The sequence below is a fragment of the Onychomys torridus genome, chromosome 4, assembly GCF_903995425.1.
Source record: "Onychomys torridus chromosome 4, mOncTor1.1, whole genome shotgun sequence".
Classification (NCBI taxonomy): Eukaryota; Metazoa; Chordata; class Mammalia; order Rodentia; family Cricetidae; genus Onychomys; species Onychomys torridus.
This window is the reverse complement of record NC_050446.1, coordinates 57,648,217-57,667,065: the sequence shown is the minus strand read 5'-3', so window position 1 is coordinate 57,667,065 and position 18,849 is coordinate 57,648,217. Positions and strand designations below refer to the sequence as shown.

General features: G+C 39.5%; 1 protein-coding gene and 1 long non-coding RNA gene across 2 annotated transcripts in view; one reads left to right on the top strand and one right to left on the bottom strand.

Moving 5' to 3' along the window:
- The first annotated feature begins 288 nt into the window (after nucleotides 1–288).
- On the top strand, nucleotides 289–7,879 carry LOC118583126. The gene is made up of 3 exons (XR_004944821.1): nucleotides 289–448; nucleotides 6,647–6,701; nucleotides 7,250–7,879. It is a non-coding gene; the product is annotated as an uncharacterized LOC118583126 (long non-coding RNA).
- Nucleotides 826–18,849, bottom strand: part of Nup35 (nucleoporin 35) — a 29,493-nt gene continuing 11,469 nt past the window's right edge. Inside the window, exons 5-9 of the mRNA XM_036186481.1 lie at nucleotides 7,630–7,771; nucleotides 4,630–4,699; nucleotides 3,772–3,900; nucleotides 2,400–2,564; nucleotides 826–1,410 (exon numbers count right to left, since the gene is read on the bottom strand). Of these exons, the coding sequence (XP_036042374.1) occupies nucleotides 1,333–1,410; nucleotides 2,400–2,564; nucleotides 3,772–3,900; nucleotides 4,630–4,699; nucleotides 7,630–7,771 (584 nt within the window). The 3' untranslated portion in view covers nucleotides 826–1,332. The remainder of the gene's footprint in view (nucleotides 1,411–2,399; nucleotides 2,565–3,771; nucleotides 3,901–4,629; nucleotides 4,700–7,629; nucleotides 7,772–18,849) is intronic.

Genomic DNA, 18,849 nt, shown 5'->3' with positions numbered 1-18,849 from the left:
TGCTACAGAAAATCATTCCACACTGTAAAGACAACAGTGGTGTCAGCTGGGAAGTCTCAATGTCTCCAAACAACTGCAGCAGGAGAGCATCAGCAATACGTGGGGTTGACATCATTTAACTAAGAATTCAAAGGACGGTCCAAAGATGACAGGCTTGTACCTGTGTCCAAGGATCAAGGTAAGCACCACTGAAAATGCGACAACTAGAACTCAACACCTCTTCTCTTTGTAGAAAGTATACCTACTGCTATGAAAAAAAGAAAAGCAGAATGTGATTCTCTCTAGACCTAATGGCTAAGATGCGACAAACGGAGCTCCAAGTTTAACAACAGCAGCAGCGATTGATCAAGTGCTGGCACAGACCTGGAAAGCAACTCCCTCTCCCACTGCTGCTTTGCCAAGGCCCGGTGTGGTGGGTGGGGAGGAGGACTGTCTAACTCTACAGTCGGTAAGACACTATCAGTACCGTGGCAACCTCATTAAGACCACGTTTTGAATAAGCACAAGAAGAAACAGTTAATTTGGGGAAAAATACAAAATTTTTAAATGGCCTGTATTTGGCATATTAACAAACTTAACTCTATAGACATGTTCTTTTTGGTTTTGTTGTTGTTGTTGTTGTTTTGATGTATCCAAGTATTTGAACTAAAAATAACTCAAATCTGAGAAGTGCTTCAAACAAAAGGAAAGAGAAATCAAGTAGGAAAAACATAATGGTAATAAAACCTAGACTCTAGGTATAAATTAATAACATGTTTTCTATTACTTCAGTGAACCCTTAAAACTTTTTATGCCAATAAATCAACCTTCAAACAAATATTCAGCACATAAAAACTGACAAAGTTTATTAAGAAACATTAGTAGTCGGTGGTTTTTAAAAAGAACATAAAAGATGACAATCCACAAGACACATACAAAAAAAAAAATCAAGATATTAAATACCATCTAAAATTAAAGACCATAATTCAAATTGCTAATTATAATCACTGTGTATGGTGACGTAGTGGTTGCTCTCCATGAAATTCATCCATCTTCTCAGGAAAGCTAACAAGACTCACTTCAAACTCCATCATTTCCTGTCCTGCACTCAGTGCTGAATCCAGGCGCTAGGCATGCACTGTATCACAGAAAGCACAAGATGCTACCGGACAATCTTTTCCTCAGGTGTATTTCAGCCATCTTTTAAAGTGCAAGCTACAAACGGGCTGTTTCCTAACAAAAGGCTGTCAAAGACATAGCTAAGACACTATCCAACACTGCCGTAGATGGTTATAGAACTAACCCAAGGAAGCGGCAGGCCTCCACTAAGGGCTCAGTCCAGCTCCTACTGGACTACCAGCCGAACATGTACTCCATCGCTCTGGAGACAAGACTTTCATCTTTTTTTGGTGTTTGTCTGTCAGAAATAACCTATTAAAACACACACCACAACAAAGAAGAAAGAGAGAAAAAAATGTGTTAAGTTACCGTTTCTTTAGTGGCAGTCAATTCTACAATTAATGTCTAAAATAGAAACAACAAAATGAACTTAAGAGCACTGAACTACATGTAAGTCTAATACTAAAATATGGATTTCTAACATTAACATTTCCAATTTAAAAACTAAGAAAAATCAAACCCCACAAGAAATGAGGAATTTAAAATACATATTTAAAAAAATAACAACAAAAACCTCCAATTCTGTAATGATCTCCAAATATCAGGAGATTACAACACAAAATTCGACTGCCCATCTGACTAGCACACACACTTGTGCAGGTATCCGACCTGTGCCAGAACTCAGGACTCTTGGGTAATTGGCAGGGGACAATTAACAACCAAGCAAGCACCACAATTCCTATACCATTTTTCAGAGAATGTAATGAATTGCTCTACTTTTTTTAAATGACAGCTTTTTCATCTCTGATATTTAAAGTTGATCACCTCTTGATAACCAGTACTATTACATTACAAGGAGGTTTTTTGTTTGTTTTTGTTTATAATCAAATAAGGTTTAATATTTTCTCATGCCAGCAATGTATAGTATTAAAGTTCTGGTGGGTATACAACTGTAACTGAGGGAAAAAAAAAACCTTTTAAGATATTTTAAGAAATGTTTTCTTCTGCTGTGCAGTACTGGAGATCAAATCGAACCCTGTGCACACGTTGGATACATGCCCTACCTACTGAGCTATAGCCCTAGCCCAAACAAAGAAACTGCTTCAGTGTTCTAGACAACTTTCAAACTGGCAAAGGTCTTACCTTGAAAATGGGAAATGTACAAGTCTGAAGGTTTCACCAAGGAAAACCATCAGGGAACATTTACCTGTAAAACACACACACACACACACACACACACACACACTCACACACACTCTCTCTCTCTCTCTCTCTCTCTGACATATTATTATACTAAATACCTGGTAGTCACTAGTGGAGGCCTTGTATGCTGTAGCAAGAGGCCTCATGGTAGAAACCCTAGGAGTGCTTCCGGGCTGTGTTGGAGTGCCTAAGGTCTTGATTGGTGGTGTAAAGGCTAGAGATGGAGATGACAAGGCTCCTCTGTCACTGTTTTCCATGACACTCTGGAAAAACGAAGAAACACAGGATACATCATCTAATACTATGTAGTATTTCACAGAAAACCTTACTAAAAAAAAGGCTACCAGATTTGATCATATAAAGTTTTCAAAAAAAATTACCTTTGAGAAGACAGTACGTTTCTTAGCTAGAATTTGAGACCTAACTCTCAGCCACATCAAACAGCCTCAATCTAATTATAAACCACAAGAACAAGAATCTCTGAGCAAAATGGATATTTGGGGAAAAAAACAGGGTTCCAGAGAAGGAGGTAAGAGAGAGGAATGGGGATGAACAGGATCAAAGTATATGATATACACGTTAAGAAATCTTTTTTAGAAGCATCTTAGGGCAGACCCTATGGTAAGCCAGCAAGGACAAAACAAAAGAAAAGGTAACTATTTTACATGTAATTGCACAGTTACTGTTGTGCCCTTCGTATCCCTAAGGAAGAGAGGACTCCGAGTCCTCTAAGTCGCCTCAGACGTTCAGTCTCCTTTCCTATTCAGGTTTCCCTTCAGGAGTCCAAGACAGAAACACCATCTGCTTTGCTTGATTTCAGTGTGTACTGGCAACAAGCAAAGTTTCTAGTATGTAACATTCACGGAGAAGCTTGCATATACTTTCTTCAAGTATGTTCAAACTGACTTTTTTTTGGGGGGGGAACTGAGGATTGAACCCAGGGCCTAGCAAGTGCTCTACCACTGAGCTAAATCTGCAACCCCTCAAACTGACTTTTTAAGCCACATGAAAAGTTTAAATTTTACTCACTGATATGAAAAAGTACATATAAAATAAGCTGTAAAGATTCTGACACAGAAATGAGTATCAGAAAGCTTTGGCTTTAGTTAGCATCTATGTGGAAAAACACCAGTCATTAATTACAGTTTACAGAACCTGATGCTGCTCTGAGCAAGATCAGATTAGGTTAGTAGTCCAGAGTCTAAACTCCAGGCCTCACTTTAACAACTCTACTCAAGTTATTTAGGCTCTGCAGACCTTCCTTTTTGAAAGAAAACTGAAGAGGTGAAGACAGATTAACGTCCTGTGATTACTTTTGGCCCACTGCAGAACCATACTACCATAAATACCATTTTATAAACTAACACAAAGAAGTATAGTGAGGCTCATGGTAAACATTAATGTCAATACCTATCTGTGCTCTTCATACAGACTAAGAAGTTCTTTTCTTTAAGTCACACCACAACTTACTTTATCTATACATGGCTTGACACCAATCATGATGGATTCTCCAAATATTCTCCCATCTTTGCTTAAGGCCTTCCGGGCTTGTAATTTAGACTGGTAACGAATATGCATCCAGTTGCCTGTGTTAGACATCTGCAAAGAACCAAGTTCTTTCTTAAGATACAAAACCTAAACTCGACATACAAACATGACAAAACTGACTTTCATTTTTATCTGGTACCCCGCAAAAAGCTGCATAACAGAATTCAGAAAGCTCCTATGGAAACAGCTTCAGTCATCCCTATCCAGATCTCAACTCTCTAACGACAGAACATGTGGCAAATATCCCCTAAAAGTAAAAGTAACTCTGAGGAGTTATCTCCTACAGAAAAGTTTGATTAGCAGCTATTATGAAATTCTACAGGCTATATTCATGAACATGACTTTGTGTAGAAGAACTGAAGTCACAGAAATGCAGTCTGGGTATGGCCGGCATATGGTACAAGCATCTCTGAAGGCCGCTGTCGGATAAAGAGCTCTTAGGAGATTCCAGCAGCTCTGAGCTACCCCCTTCCTCTGTTCCCAATAAAGCTTAGGAAGAAAACATTAATGTAATATGACACATATTATTAATCACAGTAGGCTGTGAACTATTTAAGAAAGGGAGGGTGAACCCCGACACTCACTTGACCCTTTAAATATTCCCTCTTAGCAAATACTATGCAAGTTTGAGTCTTCTAGACTCTACAGTATGTGTTCTTTGAAAATAAAAACTAAAATTAAATTTAGAAAAAAGACAAAATTCAGAAGTATTCTTCTATTTTAACTTTTCTTTCCATAATCAAAATCTTAATTGAAGAAAAAAATGTAAATAAGCCTTACCACATGCTTTAAGATATTCCCATATTGTGCAAACTGTAATAATATATAAGAAGCAGATGCTTGTGGAAACCTGGGGGGAAAAATTGCCCAGACAAAACCGTCAATTTCCATTATCAATACCAAAGCAAACTACCATACCATATTTCCACTATAGTGTATCAGTCACTCAAAGGCCACACCTTAAAATTACTTTTGACTCAGCTATTCTCCATTTTCAGAGCCCATCTCTGCAATCTTTGAAATTCCCACTCCTATAGCTTATTACCACAGTTAGCCAGATACAGGTCTGCACATACACATATAATGTATATTTTTTCTTTTTCTTTTTCTTTTTTTTTTTTGGAGCTGAGGATTGAACCCAGGGCCTTGCACTTGCTAGGCAAGTGCTCTACTACTGAGCTAAATCCCCAACCCCATAATGTATATTTTTATAAGCATTAGGTGAATTGTGACTAGAAAGGGAAATTTTTAACATTATAAAACTGTATCACTCTGCACTGTGCATCACCTTAAGATTTCTGAAATTTAGTGCTCAAAAATAAAACTCAGCATCAGTAGTTAAGCTAAAAAATTACTTAAAAGGATGACACTCAAAACTATAATTAGCATCAATGATATTAATTACTTGAAAATGATTAAATTATACAAAATTACTTGAAGGTGATAATCAAAATTAATAGCCCTATCTGTTTTGTTTGGTTTTGTTTGGTTTGGTTTGGTTTTTCAAGACAGGGTTTCTCTGTAGCTTTGGAGCCTGTCCTGGACTAGTTCTGTAGACCAGGCTGGCCTCGAATTCAGAGATCCACCTGCCTCTGCCTCCTGAGTGCTGGGGTTACAGGCGTGCACCACCACCACCCGGCTTAATAGCCATATCTTTAAGAGAATACTTTATTAAGTCTTACACAGTTTGAATATTTTACAATAAGGTATGATTACTTTTGTAGTCCAAATAATGAAGTGATTTTATTTGACACTAGTAACATCTATTACCAGTATAGGAAAATAGCTTTAAAAAATTTTAAGCTACTAATATATATTTAACTTGAAACTTCAATTAAACAGCCCAAGGGGGGTGTCTGTCTGTCTCTCTCTCTCTCTCTCTCTCACACACACACACACACACACACACACACACACACAAACACGCGCGCATGCACGCAAAGTGAAATTAAACACAATAAAATCTATATAAGTAAATCAGGGGCCATAGCACATGCCTTTAATCCCAGCACGCAGGAGACAGAGGCAGGATGATCTGTGAGTTCAAGGCGAGGAAGCTATGGATAGAGTGAGATCCTGTCTCAACCACCCCTCCAACAATGTGAATAAAACACTGAATTCAGAACTGAAATTTCATTTTTATTTATTTATAGATCTCTGGATATGAAATTTTTTTTTGTTCCAAAAAAGTAACAAATAAATAGGGCACAAAAATGAAAAGGAAAATAATGGCTGCATGTGAAGATGGCATTTAAGAAATAAGACATAGTTTTTAGACTCTAGGGTCACTTTCAGTAAATTCTAAAAGTCTCCTCCTCTTAAGATGATCATGCAAGACAATGGACGACTTGTTTATTATTTTATTACTATGACCCCATGCTGACGGAAGTTAAACAAGCAAAGGAGCATACAATGTATCTGGGAAATACTTCCCTTAAATGATCAAAATAAAGTTTTATTCCTTAAAAAAAATGCGACAGTGAACACATATAAAATAGTTAAAATATAAAAGTAATAAGATACAGCATTGTAAAATCTTAAATATTTTTTAAAACACTAGAAGTAATTCAAGTACTTTTTCAAAAAGCAGACTAAGAAATCAACATGCACACTCAGCACTGCTCCCACTTTATGAGAAAAAAATTAGAATATTTAAACACTGAAAAGCAGAATCAAGTAGCCAACTCAAATACCAGGGACATGGGGCTTTGCAAGGTTTCCAAAAAAATGCAAAGGAATGTGGTTGCCCTGCTCCTCACTAAAGCAGTCAGTAACATGTAAAATCTCTTCAAAACAGTGGCCATCGTGTCTTAAAGAGAAAGGTCAGCTACAGCTGGGAACAAAAACAGGAGGTAAGACTTTCCATCATGCACTCCTATACACGTTTTGCATTTTTTTTTTTGGGGGGGGAGGGGTTTCAAGACAGGGTTTCTCTGTAGCTTTGGAGCCTGTCCTGGACCAGCTCTGTAGACCAGGCTGGCCTCGAAATCTCAGAGAACCGCCCTCTGCCTCTGCCTCCTGAGTGCTGGGATTACAGGTGTGCGCCACCACAACCTGGCTACATTTTGCATTTTTAAATGCTAAATGCATAAAACCCAATATACATTTATTGTCCACTATTTATTCTTCCTCCAAGGAGCCCTATGTGAACACAGTAAGGTCCAATATAAGTAAGGCATTCACACTTCAAGAAATAATCTATATGTGGTTTAGTGTAAAGACCAAACTAGAATCAAAAGACCTCAGTTTCTGAAGTTCTTGCTATTTAATGGGTTGATTCGCTGAATAAACCACTTTTCTGTCTACAGTCCCTTTCTCTCATCTGTGTAAAGTAAAAGATCTACTGTATCTCTAAGGTGCTTACATTATTATAGCAATAAAAATTGTTCTCCGCACCCAGGAGTGTCCCCGCATTTCCACTGTTCGATACTGACTAGAGTGTGCCACCTTGGTGACGCAGAACATAAATGTGTCTCAGCACTGCAGTTCAAGCCAGCTGGGAAGATTACTTAAGCAGAGAAGGAGCCACTAGAAAACGCAGAATATCCAGGATATGGACAGTCTGCACACTGCTGTCTGTCACTCAGTATGAAACACATCAGCAACAGAAAAGAACTGATGAACAAGACGAGGTAAATGCTGCCAATGGTTCATAGCTGTGGAATCTAGTAGTAGGTGTATGTGTGTTTGCTGTCCACGTCTTTCAAAGCTGCTGCACTGTTCAACAATATGACCAAATACTAGGTTGGGTAATGTTTTTAAAAGGTCCATAATCCTTACCCAAACACAGTTACCCAAGTGTCATCGAGGTGATCTTCTGAAGTCAGAGAATCTCCTTGAGTATAAAAAGGATCCAACTGGGCAGGAGAGAGTGTCGTCTTCCGTGGCTGGCCAATATTTGCTGGACTAAACATGCTTTGTCCTATATTGATAAATTTAGGAAGTTAGTTACCAACATAAACACATGAGCTTATTTTGAAACAAAGATCTTAGTTCAAAGGGCAAAGTATATTAAAAGTTGACTGTTATACAGAAATGATTTGAAACATGTAACTGTAGCCAATAGCCATTTCATACTGTCATGAGAGACAGTCATAAGTAACTGGGAAAATTTATCATTTTGTCTTTGTCTTTCGCTATATAGCCTAGGCTGGCTCCAAATTTGCAATCCTCCTGCATCAGCCCTCTGTGCTCAGATTATACATACATGCCATCACACATGATTCTGCATTTGGTTATTTTGAAATTAAGTACTAATGTCACATCATGAACATGTTAAACATTTGCAAATTCCCAACAGAAAATAATGGAAGCCCCCCTCCTCCCCCATACCCCAGTGCTGGGGATAAATCCCAGAGTGTCACACACGTGAGTCAACTGCACTGTCACTGAGCTACACTCCAACCCTTGGTTGTTTAAGCCACATGATGCCCCTGCATCTGCTAGGATTGAAGATGTATGCTACTAACCCTTTCTTTTTTATTTTTTTCTTTCCTTTTCTTTGGTTTTCTGAAACAGGGTTTCTCTGTGTAACAACTCTGGTGTCCTGGAACCAGGCTGGTCACTAGCTCACAGAGATCGGCCTGCCTCTGCCTCTCGAGTGCTGGGATTAAAGGCATGCACCACCACTGCCTGGCTGCCACTCAACCCTCTATAAATTTATTTCATCTCAAAGGTCTTATCAATTAAGACTACATATTTCTGAGAAGTAGACACTAATTTTCTTTAATTTTACAATAAAAGTGATTTATTTAATTCAGGAAATCACTTCATATATATGGAACTGGAACAACAATCTTGATGTTTCTGGCACAGCAGCACAAATCTTAAAAATGAAACCAAGCACAAGCATCCCTAATGGTGCCTACATTCTAGAACAAACAGATACGTAATGTTAGAACCCACACTATCCTAGATAATAGCAACTATCAATTAGTCAAGAGAGGGGCTGTGAACACACGAGGGCAGCATGAAAACAAGCAAAGCACATCAATGTCAAGGGTGGTAACCAGGTAAAGACAATGGCCAGTGCAGGGCCCGAGAAGGCTGGGCTGGTGTTGAATACAAGCAAGAAATCCACTACTTCCACACTGAGCAAGGCTCATAAGGAAGCCCTTATAAAAGAGGCTTTGGCTTATACCTCAGATAAAGCTGAAAAAAAAAAAATCAACAAAAAACTATGAGCAAGAGTGACAATAAGGAGCTGGAGAGATGGCTCAGAGGTTAAGAGCACTAGCTGTTCTTCCAGAAATCCTGAATTCAACTGCCAGCCACCACATGGTGTTTCAGTCATCTACAATGAGATTTGGTGCCCTCTTCTGGCACGCAGGTATACATGCAGATAGAACACTGTATACATAATAAATGAACGAGCTGGATGGTGGCAGTGCAGGCCTTTAATCCCAGCACTCAGAAGGCAGAGGCAGGCGATCTCTGTGAGTTCGAGGCCAGCCTGGGCTACCAAGTGAGTTCCAGGAAAGGTGCAAAGCTACACAGAGAAACCCTGTCTCGAAAAAACAAAAACAAACGATTGGGGGGGGGGGGGGGGAGTGACAAGAGGAACAAAGGACCACAGTGTGAGGTAACAGTACAGACAGAACCCCTTTAAAGGACTTCACAGCATTCTTTGCACGTGTGATTTTACTCCCTAACAGTCCTGTAAGACCAGAAAACAGGATGCTATAGGGACGAGGGTAACAACACAGGAAACCATGCAGAAGGCAGTTGGAATTCCCATTCAAACAGGCAATCAGAAGCATGGCTCCCCCAATCCAGTTAAAGTCCTATTTATCACAGTATCAGTACATAAGTGTAATCCAGAGAACTTGGGCCCCAACAAGACCCTCTCAGGCTCAGCCAAATGAAAATTACCTCCAATGATAATTGAAAGTTTCATTTGCCTTTCATTCTTGCCCCTGTGAACACACATGACTTTTCCAGGACTTTGTCATGTGTTTGATGGAATGAGAAGCAGCTTATAAAAATGCAGCTGTATCTTACTAAACCAGACACTGTTAAAAACACACTTTACCACTCTTTATCATGAAAACTACTTATCTTAGAAAAAAATTATTTTCATTTCAAAAATATTGACTAAATGAAACGGGTTTACTATTAAGTATACCATATCTCAAGCCCCAAAGGTTTTCTATTAAATGAATACATATTTAAAAATTTTGCTTTAACTTCCCATTTTTAAATGATACAAAAATTTCTTTAACTATTATATATCAGTTCCTCTTGCACACTGATGGCCACATATCTAACGGATACAACTTAGAGGAGAAAAGGGGTTTGGGAGCTCGTGGTTTAAGGCAAGGGGCAACAACTCTGTAAAAATGGGAGTGTGAGACAGAGTAGATGTCCACACTGCAGCGGACCAGGAAACACGAGCAGGCTGGAACTAGAGTCTAAGCAATGAGCCTCACCTCTCCTCAACTACTTTCACCCCCAGACTCTGCCTCCTAGAGCTCCATAGCTTTCAAACACAAGCTGGGAAAAGAGCATTCAAAACAACAACCCTGTAGAGGACATACCACCTCGGCCTCAATGTCTTCTAGTCATCTCATGATATGAAATGCACTTAGTCTGTATCAAAAGTCCCCACAGCTTTAGTAGTGCTACATACTTCAAAAGTCTAAAAACGAGGCTAGAGTGATGGCTCAGAGGTTAAGAACACTGTTGGCTCTTCCAGAGGTCCTGAGTTCAATTCCCAGCACCCACATGATGGCTCACAGCCATCTGTAGTGGAGCCTGATGCCCTCTTCTGGCATAAAGGCATACATGCAGACAGAACACTCATACATTCAATCAATCAATCAATCATTTTTTAAAAAGTCTAAAAACAAAAAAGCAAATTAAAGTTATCAAATAAAAACTCTAATGTAAATGTATTTCTACCTGAAAAAAATATGGTCACCTAAAATTTCAAACATCTCAATTCTCTTAAATATGTTACATAACTTGGGCCTAGGAAGCCATCTAATCCAACCTATTAATGTAGCCTTCCTTTACTTCAGGAAAAAGGTTAGATCACACTAGCTCTACTAAGCTTATTAAAAATTCCTTCAAGCCGGGCAGTGGTGGCGCACACCTTTAATCCCAGCACTCGGAGGCAGAGGCAGGCAGATTTTCGTGAGTTCGAGGCCAGCCTGGTCTACAGAGCGAGATCCAGGAAAGGCGCAAAGCTACACAGAGAAACCCTGTCTAGGGAGAGAAAAAAAAATTCCTTCAAAAGGGCCAGCTTGGTGACTCAGCAGGAGGTAAAGGCACTTTCAACAAAGACAGCTGACTAGAGTTCTGTCCCTGAGATCCTCATGCTAGAAGACTCAACTTCTACAATATGTCCTCTGACCTCAATCTACAGGTATGCCATGGCAGGAGTACATACATACATGGGCAAAATAAAAGAGGGGAAAGACAACACAAATAAATAAACCAAGAGTGCTATCTACATATATGCTGTCATCCTTAGTTTTGTCTACTTGACACAAGTAGAATCATGCCCAGTCTCAATGAGGAACTGGCTATACCAGCCTAGGCTGTAAGCATGTTTGTAATGGATGTTGCTGACTGTATAACTTTAGTGGGAAGACTTGTCTTCTGTGGGTAGGACTATCTCTTGGCTGGGATGCAGGATTGTGAAAACAGAGAAATTAGGCTGGGCACAAATATGCATGCATTATTAACTCACGTTCTTTATGTGGATATAATGTAACCAAATGCTTCAAGTCCCTGTTGGCTTGACTTCTCCACAATGATAGGCTCCGCCTGGAATAAACCCTTTCTCCCTTAAGTTGCTTTTGTCAGGTGTAGTTAGAGTTTTCCTGTCTGGCCCTGTCAGGACAAATCTCTCTTACCCACCAGTCCCACAGTCGCTCAGACCCAACCAAGAAAGCATATAAAAACTTATATTGTTTACAAATTGTATGGCCCGTGGCAGGCTTTTTGTTATCTGTTATTTTGTTATCTTGTTATCTTAACTTAACCCATTTTTGTTAATCTATTTTTTGTCATGCGGCTTGTGGCTTACCAGTGTCTTTACACGTTGCTTCTCATGGCGGCGGCTGGCAGTGTCTTTCTCCAACCTTCTACTTCCCAGAATTCTCTTCTCTCTTGTCCCGCCTATATTTCCTGCCTGGCCACTGGCCAATCAGAACTTTATTGACACAGAGTGATATTGCTATGGATATGGCTCTGTGTAAATAAAATTCTGATTGGCCAGTGGCCAGGCAGGAAGTATAGGCGGGACAAGAGAGAAGAGAATTCTGGGAAGTAGAAGACTGGAGAGAGACACCGCCAGCCACCGCCATGAGAAGCAACATGTAAAGACACTGGTAAGCCACAAGCCATGTGACAAAATATAGATAAACAAAAATGGGTTAATTTAAGATTTAAAAAGTAGATAACAAGAAGCCTACCACGGCCATACAGTTTGTAAACAATATAAGTTTCTATATGCTTTCTTGGTTGGGTCTGAATAACTGTGGGACTGGCGGGTGAGAGAGATTTGTCCTAACTGGGCCAGACAAAAAAACTCTAACTACAGTCAGGTTATTTTTAAATCAATGCAACAGGTAGAGAAACTAAAATATAACACGCTGGACAATTATTCTTTTCCTTGTCATCACAGATGGATTTAATAGGTAAAATGTATTTTTAAAATGAGACATTTGCCGGGTGGTGGTGAAGCACGCCTGTAATCCCCGCACTCGGGAGGCAGAGGCAGGCGGATCTCTGTGAGTTCGAGGCCAGCCTGGTCTACAGAATGAGATCTAGGACAGCCTCCAAAGCTACACAGAGAAACCCTGTCTTGAAAAACCAAAAGAGAGAGAGAGAGAGAGAGAGACATTTAAAATGGAACATTCCAGGGACTGGAGAGTTGTCTCAGCAGTTAAGAGCACATAATGCTCTTGCAGATGACCTAAGTTTAATTCCCAGCACCCACGTGAGACAGCTCACAACTGACAGTAATTCCAACCTCAGGGAATCCAATGCCCTCTTCAGGACTCTGTAGGCACTATCTTCACATGTACATTCACACAAATATGCAGACAGACAGACACACACACATAATTAAAAATAAATCTTGCCATGTATATAGTGGCACATCTTTAATCCCAACACTTGGGAGGCAAAAGAGGATCTCTGTAAGTTCAAGGCCAGTCTGGTCTAAATAGCAAATTACAGGCAGCCTATACAAAAGGGCTATACAATGATACTCTATCTCAAACATAAATAAATCTAATCAACCATCCCTTTAAAATCTAATTAATTCTTCTATAAGGATATGCCTTTAATAAGCCAAAGATAATAAAAGGTACATTAGTATAAGACCAAAAGCCAATTCAATTTTTATGCCTTGTATAAACCATTAAGATACAGTTTGGTTATGCTATATCATGTAATAACCTTCAAGCAAGAAATTAAATTAAAGCTCAAGTTGAGACAACCATTATGACCTTTAAAAAGACAAACTAAAATTAAGTCTCAAATGAATAAGCAATCTAATTTTTGCCTTGTCAACTAATCTAAAAAATGTAATTACTTATATTAATCGAAAACTATTTACATAAGTTTAGTATAATTGCTCCCCACCAAGTTAATATTTAATTGCTCCACTGATTTCACTTCCTTTAAATAAAAGGTCTGGTACCAATACTCTATGCTTTGTAAGATGAAAATAAAGTGTGCCTATCAAACCACATCAGATTGGACTATAATTTATCTCCCTTGGTAAATCACTATCCAAACATCCTTCAAAAAATCAGATTAAAGAGCAGGCAAAAGCCCTTATCACCCTTCAATTAAAGACAGATCCAATTATTTCAAAAGAAATGAAAACAAAAGAAAAATTATGGGAAATTTCAAAAGGACCTGATAAATGAACATTGGGAAAGGAGTTCTTGGGCATGACACCTTCTTACTATGAAAAAAGTAGCACAGATGTGCAATAAAGAATTTTGCAGGGCTGGAGAGATGACTCAGAAATTAAGAACACTGGCTGTTCTCCCAGAGGTCCTGAGTTCAATTCCCAGCACCCATATAGTAGCTCACAACCATCTGTAATGAGATCTGGCTTCCTCTTCTAGACTGCAGGTATACACGCAAACAGAACACTGTATACATAATAAATAAATAAATCTTAAAAAAAAAAAAAAGAATGTTGCTTCAGCTCAATGTACAGTAGGGCCTGTTTGGTTCCTAGGAAGAAATGCCTACACCCTGGGAATTTCCCCAACAATACAATTGTTATGGTAGGCGCCTCAGATTGAATGTGATAGCATATACTACTAAGGTGACTCTTGGTCATTCCAGACAGATCATAACAGCACTTGCAGAGGTTTCTGAGAGCCTTTCACCTAAATTATCAAAACTTAGGTTTATTTTGGTAATCCCCAAATTTATATCCAGCTCATCTGAAGATAGGATAGCCCTGAATATCCTCTAATGCACAGCCTGTGTCTGAAATGAGGATAAACTGGTAGGTAGGTGCTTTCCTTAGTGTACAACCTGACACACTCACTGCATCAAGATGTGCCTAGGACAGCAGACAAAGTGCCTAATGAAGCAAAGTGAACAGAACACCTCGATTCCCTCGAGCCCCTCAGACACCTACCAACATGGACCATAAGCTGAACTGTGAATCAAATAAGCCTTTTCTCCCTTAACTTGCTTCTACCAGGTGTTCTGTCACAGCCACAGGAAGAACTAAAACAACAGTTCAGTCTTTTCTTCCTCATCGCAGATGAATTCAGGAGGTAAAATTTATTTCTAGAATGAGACATTTAAAACAGAACATGTCAGACGCTGGACAGAGGGCTCAGCTACAAAGGACTCCTTTTTGTTAAAACCAAAGAAACTAACGTGGGGCTGATACAACAAGGAATGCTGTAGTAGAATATTATTTTAATGTGTTCCTCTTGTTGATGTTGCATTTGTTTAACTCTGTGAAGCTGGGTTACTGTGCCGGTCTGAAACACCTGATGGTCTAATTGAATGAAAAATAGCAAGGCGAGAGAAAGGATAGGCATGGCTGACAGGCAGAAAGAATATATAGAAGGAGAAATCAGGGAGGCAGGGAAGATCTAGGAGCCAGAGAAGGAGGAGGACTCCAGGGGCCAGCCACCCAGCTACACTGCCAGCCATGGAGTAAGAGTAAGATTTACCGAAGAGAGAGAATGAGAAAAGCCCAGAGGCAAAAGGTAGATTGGGAGCTGGGTGGTGGGTCCCCCAAAAGAGTAAACAACAAAACAATTTGGCATTCAAATGTGGGCCATATTTCCATAAAGCCTGAGAAAGCTGAGTGAACAACCACCACAAGGGGTACAGTTCCCTTAAAGGTTTTGGTCAGACAGTTCCTGCCGGTCACTGAGCCCTTGAGCAGCTAGTACGCTAAGTAGGAACAAAAACTAAGTAATAGCACCGGTCACTGAGCCCTTGAGCAGCTAGTACGCTAAGTAGGAACAAAAACTAAGTAATAGCACCGGTCACTGAGCCCTTGAGCAGCTAGTACGCTAAGTAGGAACAAAAACTAAGTAATAGCACCGGTCACTGAGCCCTTGAGCAGCTAGTACGCTAAGTAGGAACAAAAACTAAGTAATAGCACCGGTCACTGAGCCCTTGAGCAGCTAGTACGCTAAGTAGGAACAAAAACTAAGTAATAGCACCGGTCACTGAGCCCTTGAGCAGCTAGTACGCTAAGTAGGAACAAAAACTAAGTAATAGCACCTGCCACAGTACAAGCATTCACATTCTACAGCTCTAGGAAGGTGGAATGCAGTTCCGGGTCAGACAAATCTCCAACCAACCCGCCAAGAGTTTCACCCTTGACTTTCCCAACCTGAGAAGCGAGCGGAGCCAGCCAAGAGAGCCACACAGAGAATCCAGATGTATCTTAGCAGTTTAAAAGTTTGCTTATACAATCAAAAAAAGACTAGAGATATACAGTAAAAGAGATCCAGACGGTAAAAACCTCTAAGCAGGTTACAGTGTGTTTAACCAGTGTGCATAGGCTTAAGAAAAGAAAAGGGTATAGTCATAGAAAGAAAGAAAAAAAGAATAGTTTATGAAATAGTCTTTAAAAAGAGTGTAAAAGAAAAAAGCCATGTAAGATGGAAAATACACAGACAGTCTGGATCCTGAATGTTATTGTGTTGATTTCAAATTCTTGATTGTTGAAAAGCAAAGGACAGGAGTTTTGGGGATTAGCTCAGTGGTAGAGCGCTTGCCTAGCAAGTGCAAGGCCCTGGGTTCGATCCTCAGCTCCGGGGGGGGGGGGGGGGGGAAGCAAAGGACAGCTGCAAAGAGACCTGGAATTGAAAGAGGGACTGTTGAAATAAATCAGCCTATATACTTTAGGAATGTCTTAACTTTTAAAAAGTCAAACAAACAAACAAAAAAAAAAACAGGCGGTGGTGGCACACGCCTTTAATCCCAGCACTCGGGAGGCAGAGCCAGGCAGATCTCTGTGAGTTCAAGGCCAGCCTGGGCTACTGAGTGAGTTCCAGGAAAGGCGCAAAGCTACACAGAGAAACCCTGTCTCAAAAAACCAAAAAAGAAAAAAAAAAAAGTCAAAAAATGTATTTTTCAAATGGAAATTAAAAATGCTTTAGAGTTTTGTTCCTACAGGAAATGAGAGGCTGTGGATTCCTTCAAGGTTTGATCAGGCAAGAACTCCTGAATTTTGACAGGTGATATCTATCAGCAAAAGTTACTGATGGGTCTTCCAAGGACTTGGTCATTATTTCAAATTTTTCTCCCTGGAACCCTAAAGATACTTCGTCCACAGATAACAGGAAGAAGTATGGAGAAAACTATGTCCACATTCCCAGGAGCTGGGGGGTATGGATGGTTGTTGGCTATTTACTAGGTTATGGATGTCTGTTGTCATTTAGAAGACTATAGTACATTGATATAAACTTAAAGTTATTTTTGTTACACTGTATATATATATATATATGTTTCTACTCTTGTTTAAAGGGTTTTTGTATATTGGTGCAAATTTAAGGTTGTTTTTGTTACCACATATTATATATATGTTTCTACTCTTGTTTAAGGTATTGTACTTATGAAGTTCATTTAAAAATGTAAGGTAAAATTCTAGTTTTTGAAAGCTGTTATTATAAACTATATAGGATTATCAAGAAACATAGGTTAGTAGTCATTTATAATAATCATGTACAATCATAATAATAATATAGCTATGTTAGTTATGTTTTCCAGATCATACAGAGATATATTTTAGATAGTCTTCAAACCTTTCAAAAACTTACAGAACATGGCATTTAAAATGTTTTGTTAACTTAGGGTTTTTCATGGCAATGAAACACTTCTGCTCCTGGCATTCAGAGATAATGGGCAGTGAATAAACTCCTTAGGGAGTTTGTTTTCATTGTGGCAAAGTTAGCCCCTGGGCAAAGAAACTTCTCTTGCCTTTGACTGCTGACTATCTTGTGCAGGACACACAAGAAAAAGATGGTTGAACTTTGCCAAAACAAGGCTAAACAGTCCTTCAAAATTCCTGCTTCACAGAAGAGTCTGCCAGATATTCTGCAGGACACTGAAGAAAGTAACTGATGAACTTTAACAAAACAAGGCATGATAGTCCAAAATTCCTGCTTCATAGAAAAGTTTGCAGATAATTCTGGGACTGCAGGCTGAAGAAGGATGCCCCAATGTCACAGAGGAACATTGGGTGACTGTCCAGGCACTCAAATGTCTCCATTGTTACATCCTTCTGGGTCTTTGAAGAAGTTGAAGACTAGATAGTTATAGTTGCAGTTTTTTTTAATTATGATAGGAAGTAAGTTAGGTATAAAACTTTGGATTCGGGGGCTGGAGAGACAGCTTAGAGGTTAAGAACACCGTCTGCTCTTCCAGAGGTCCTGAGTTCATTCATGGTGGCTCACAACCACCTGTGATGAGATCTGGTGCCCTCTTCTGTATACATAATAAATAAATAAATCTTTAAAAAAAAAAAAACAAAAAAACTTTGGATTCACTAAGATAGGATAAATAATGCATTATTTTCTTTGAATATGCTAACTATAAATGGACTGAATATTGAAAATTAATTTCTTACTTGGTAACTTTTTGTTGTATGTTGTTATACTATGTTAAAGTTAAAACCTTTATTATTTTTCCCCCCAGAGCTGAGGACCAAACCCAGGGCCTTGCACTCTACCTCTGAGCTAAATCCCCAACCCCAAACCTTTATTTTTTATTTAGACAAAAGAGGAAATGTAGTAGAATACTATTTTAAGGTGTGTTACTTTTGTTTATATTGCATTTGTTTAGCTCTGTGAAGCTGTGATACTGTTCCTGTCTAAAACACCTGATGGTCTAATAAAAAGCTGAACGGCCAATAGCAAGGCAGGAGAAAGGATAGGTGAGGTTGGCAGGCTGAGAGAATACACAGAGGAAGAAATCTGGGAGGAGAGAGCTAGGACGAGAGAAAGGAGGAGCCAGAGAAAGAGGAGGCCATCAGGGACCAGCCACCCAGCTACACAGCAAGCCATAGAGTAAGAGGACAATTTACAGAAGCAAGAGAACTGATAAAGCCCTTCAGGAAAAGCCCAGAGGCAAAAGATAAGACAGGTTAATTTAAGAAAAGCTGGCTAGAAACTAAGCCAAGCTAAGGCGGGGAAATTCATAATAAGCCTCTGTGTGTGAATTTATTTGGGACCTGGGTGGTGGGCCCCTCAAAAGAGCCAAGAAACAAACAACAGAATATGGTGTTAGGGCCCTTCTCATCCTAGCTAAATGAAAAACTGTCACCGTCACTGCTTAGAAGACCCCGGAGGAGTGCTACTTCCTGGGTTGCTCCCCATGGCTTGTTCAGCTGCTTTCTTATAGAACTCAGGAGTGCCCAGGAGTGGTTCACCATGAATTAGATCCTCCCAGATCAATCATTAATCAAGAAAACAACACACAGACTTGCCTACAGGCCAATCTGATGGAGGCATTTTCTCAAATGAAGTTCCCTCTTCCCAAAATACT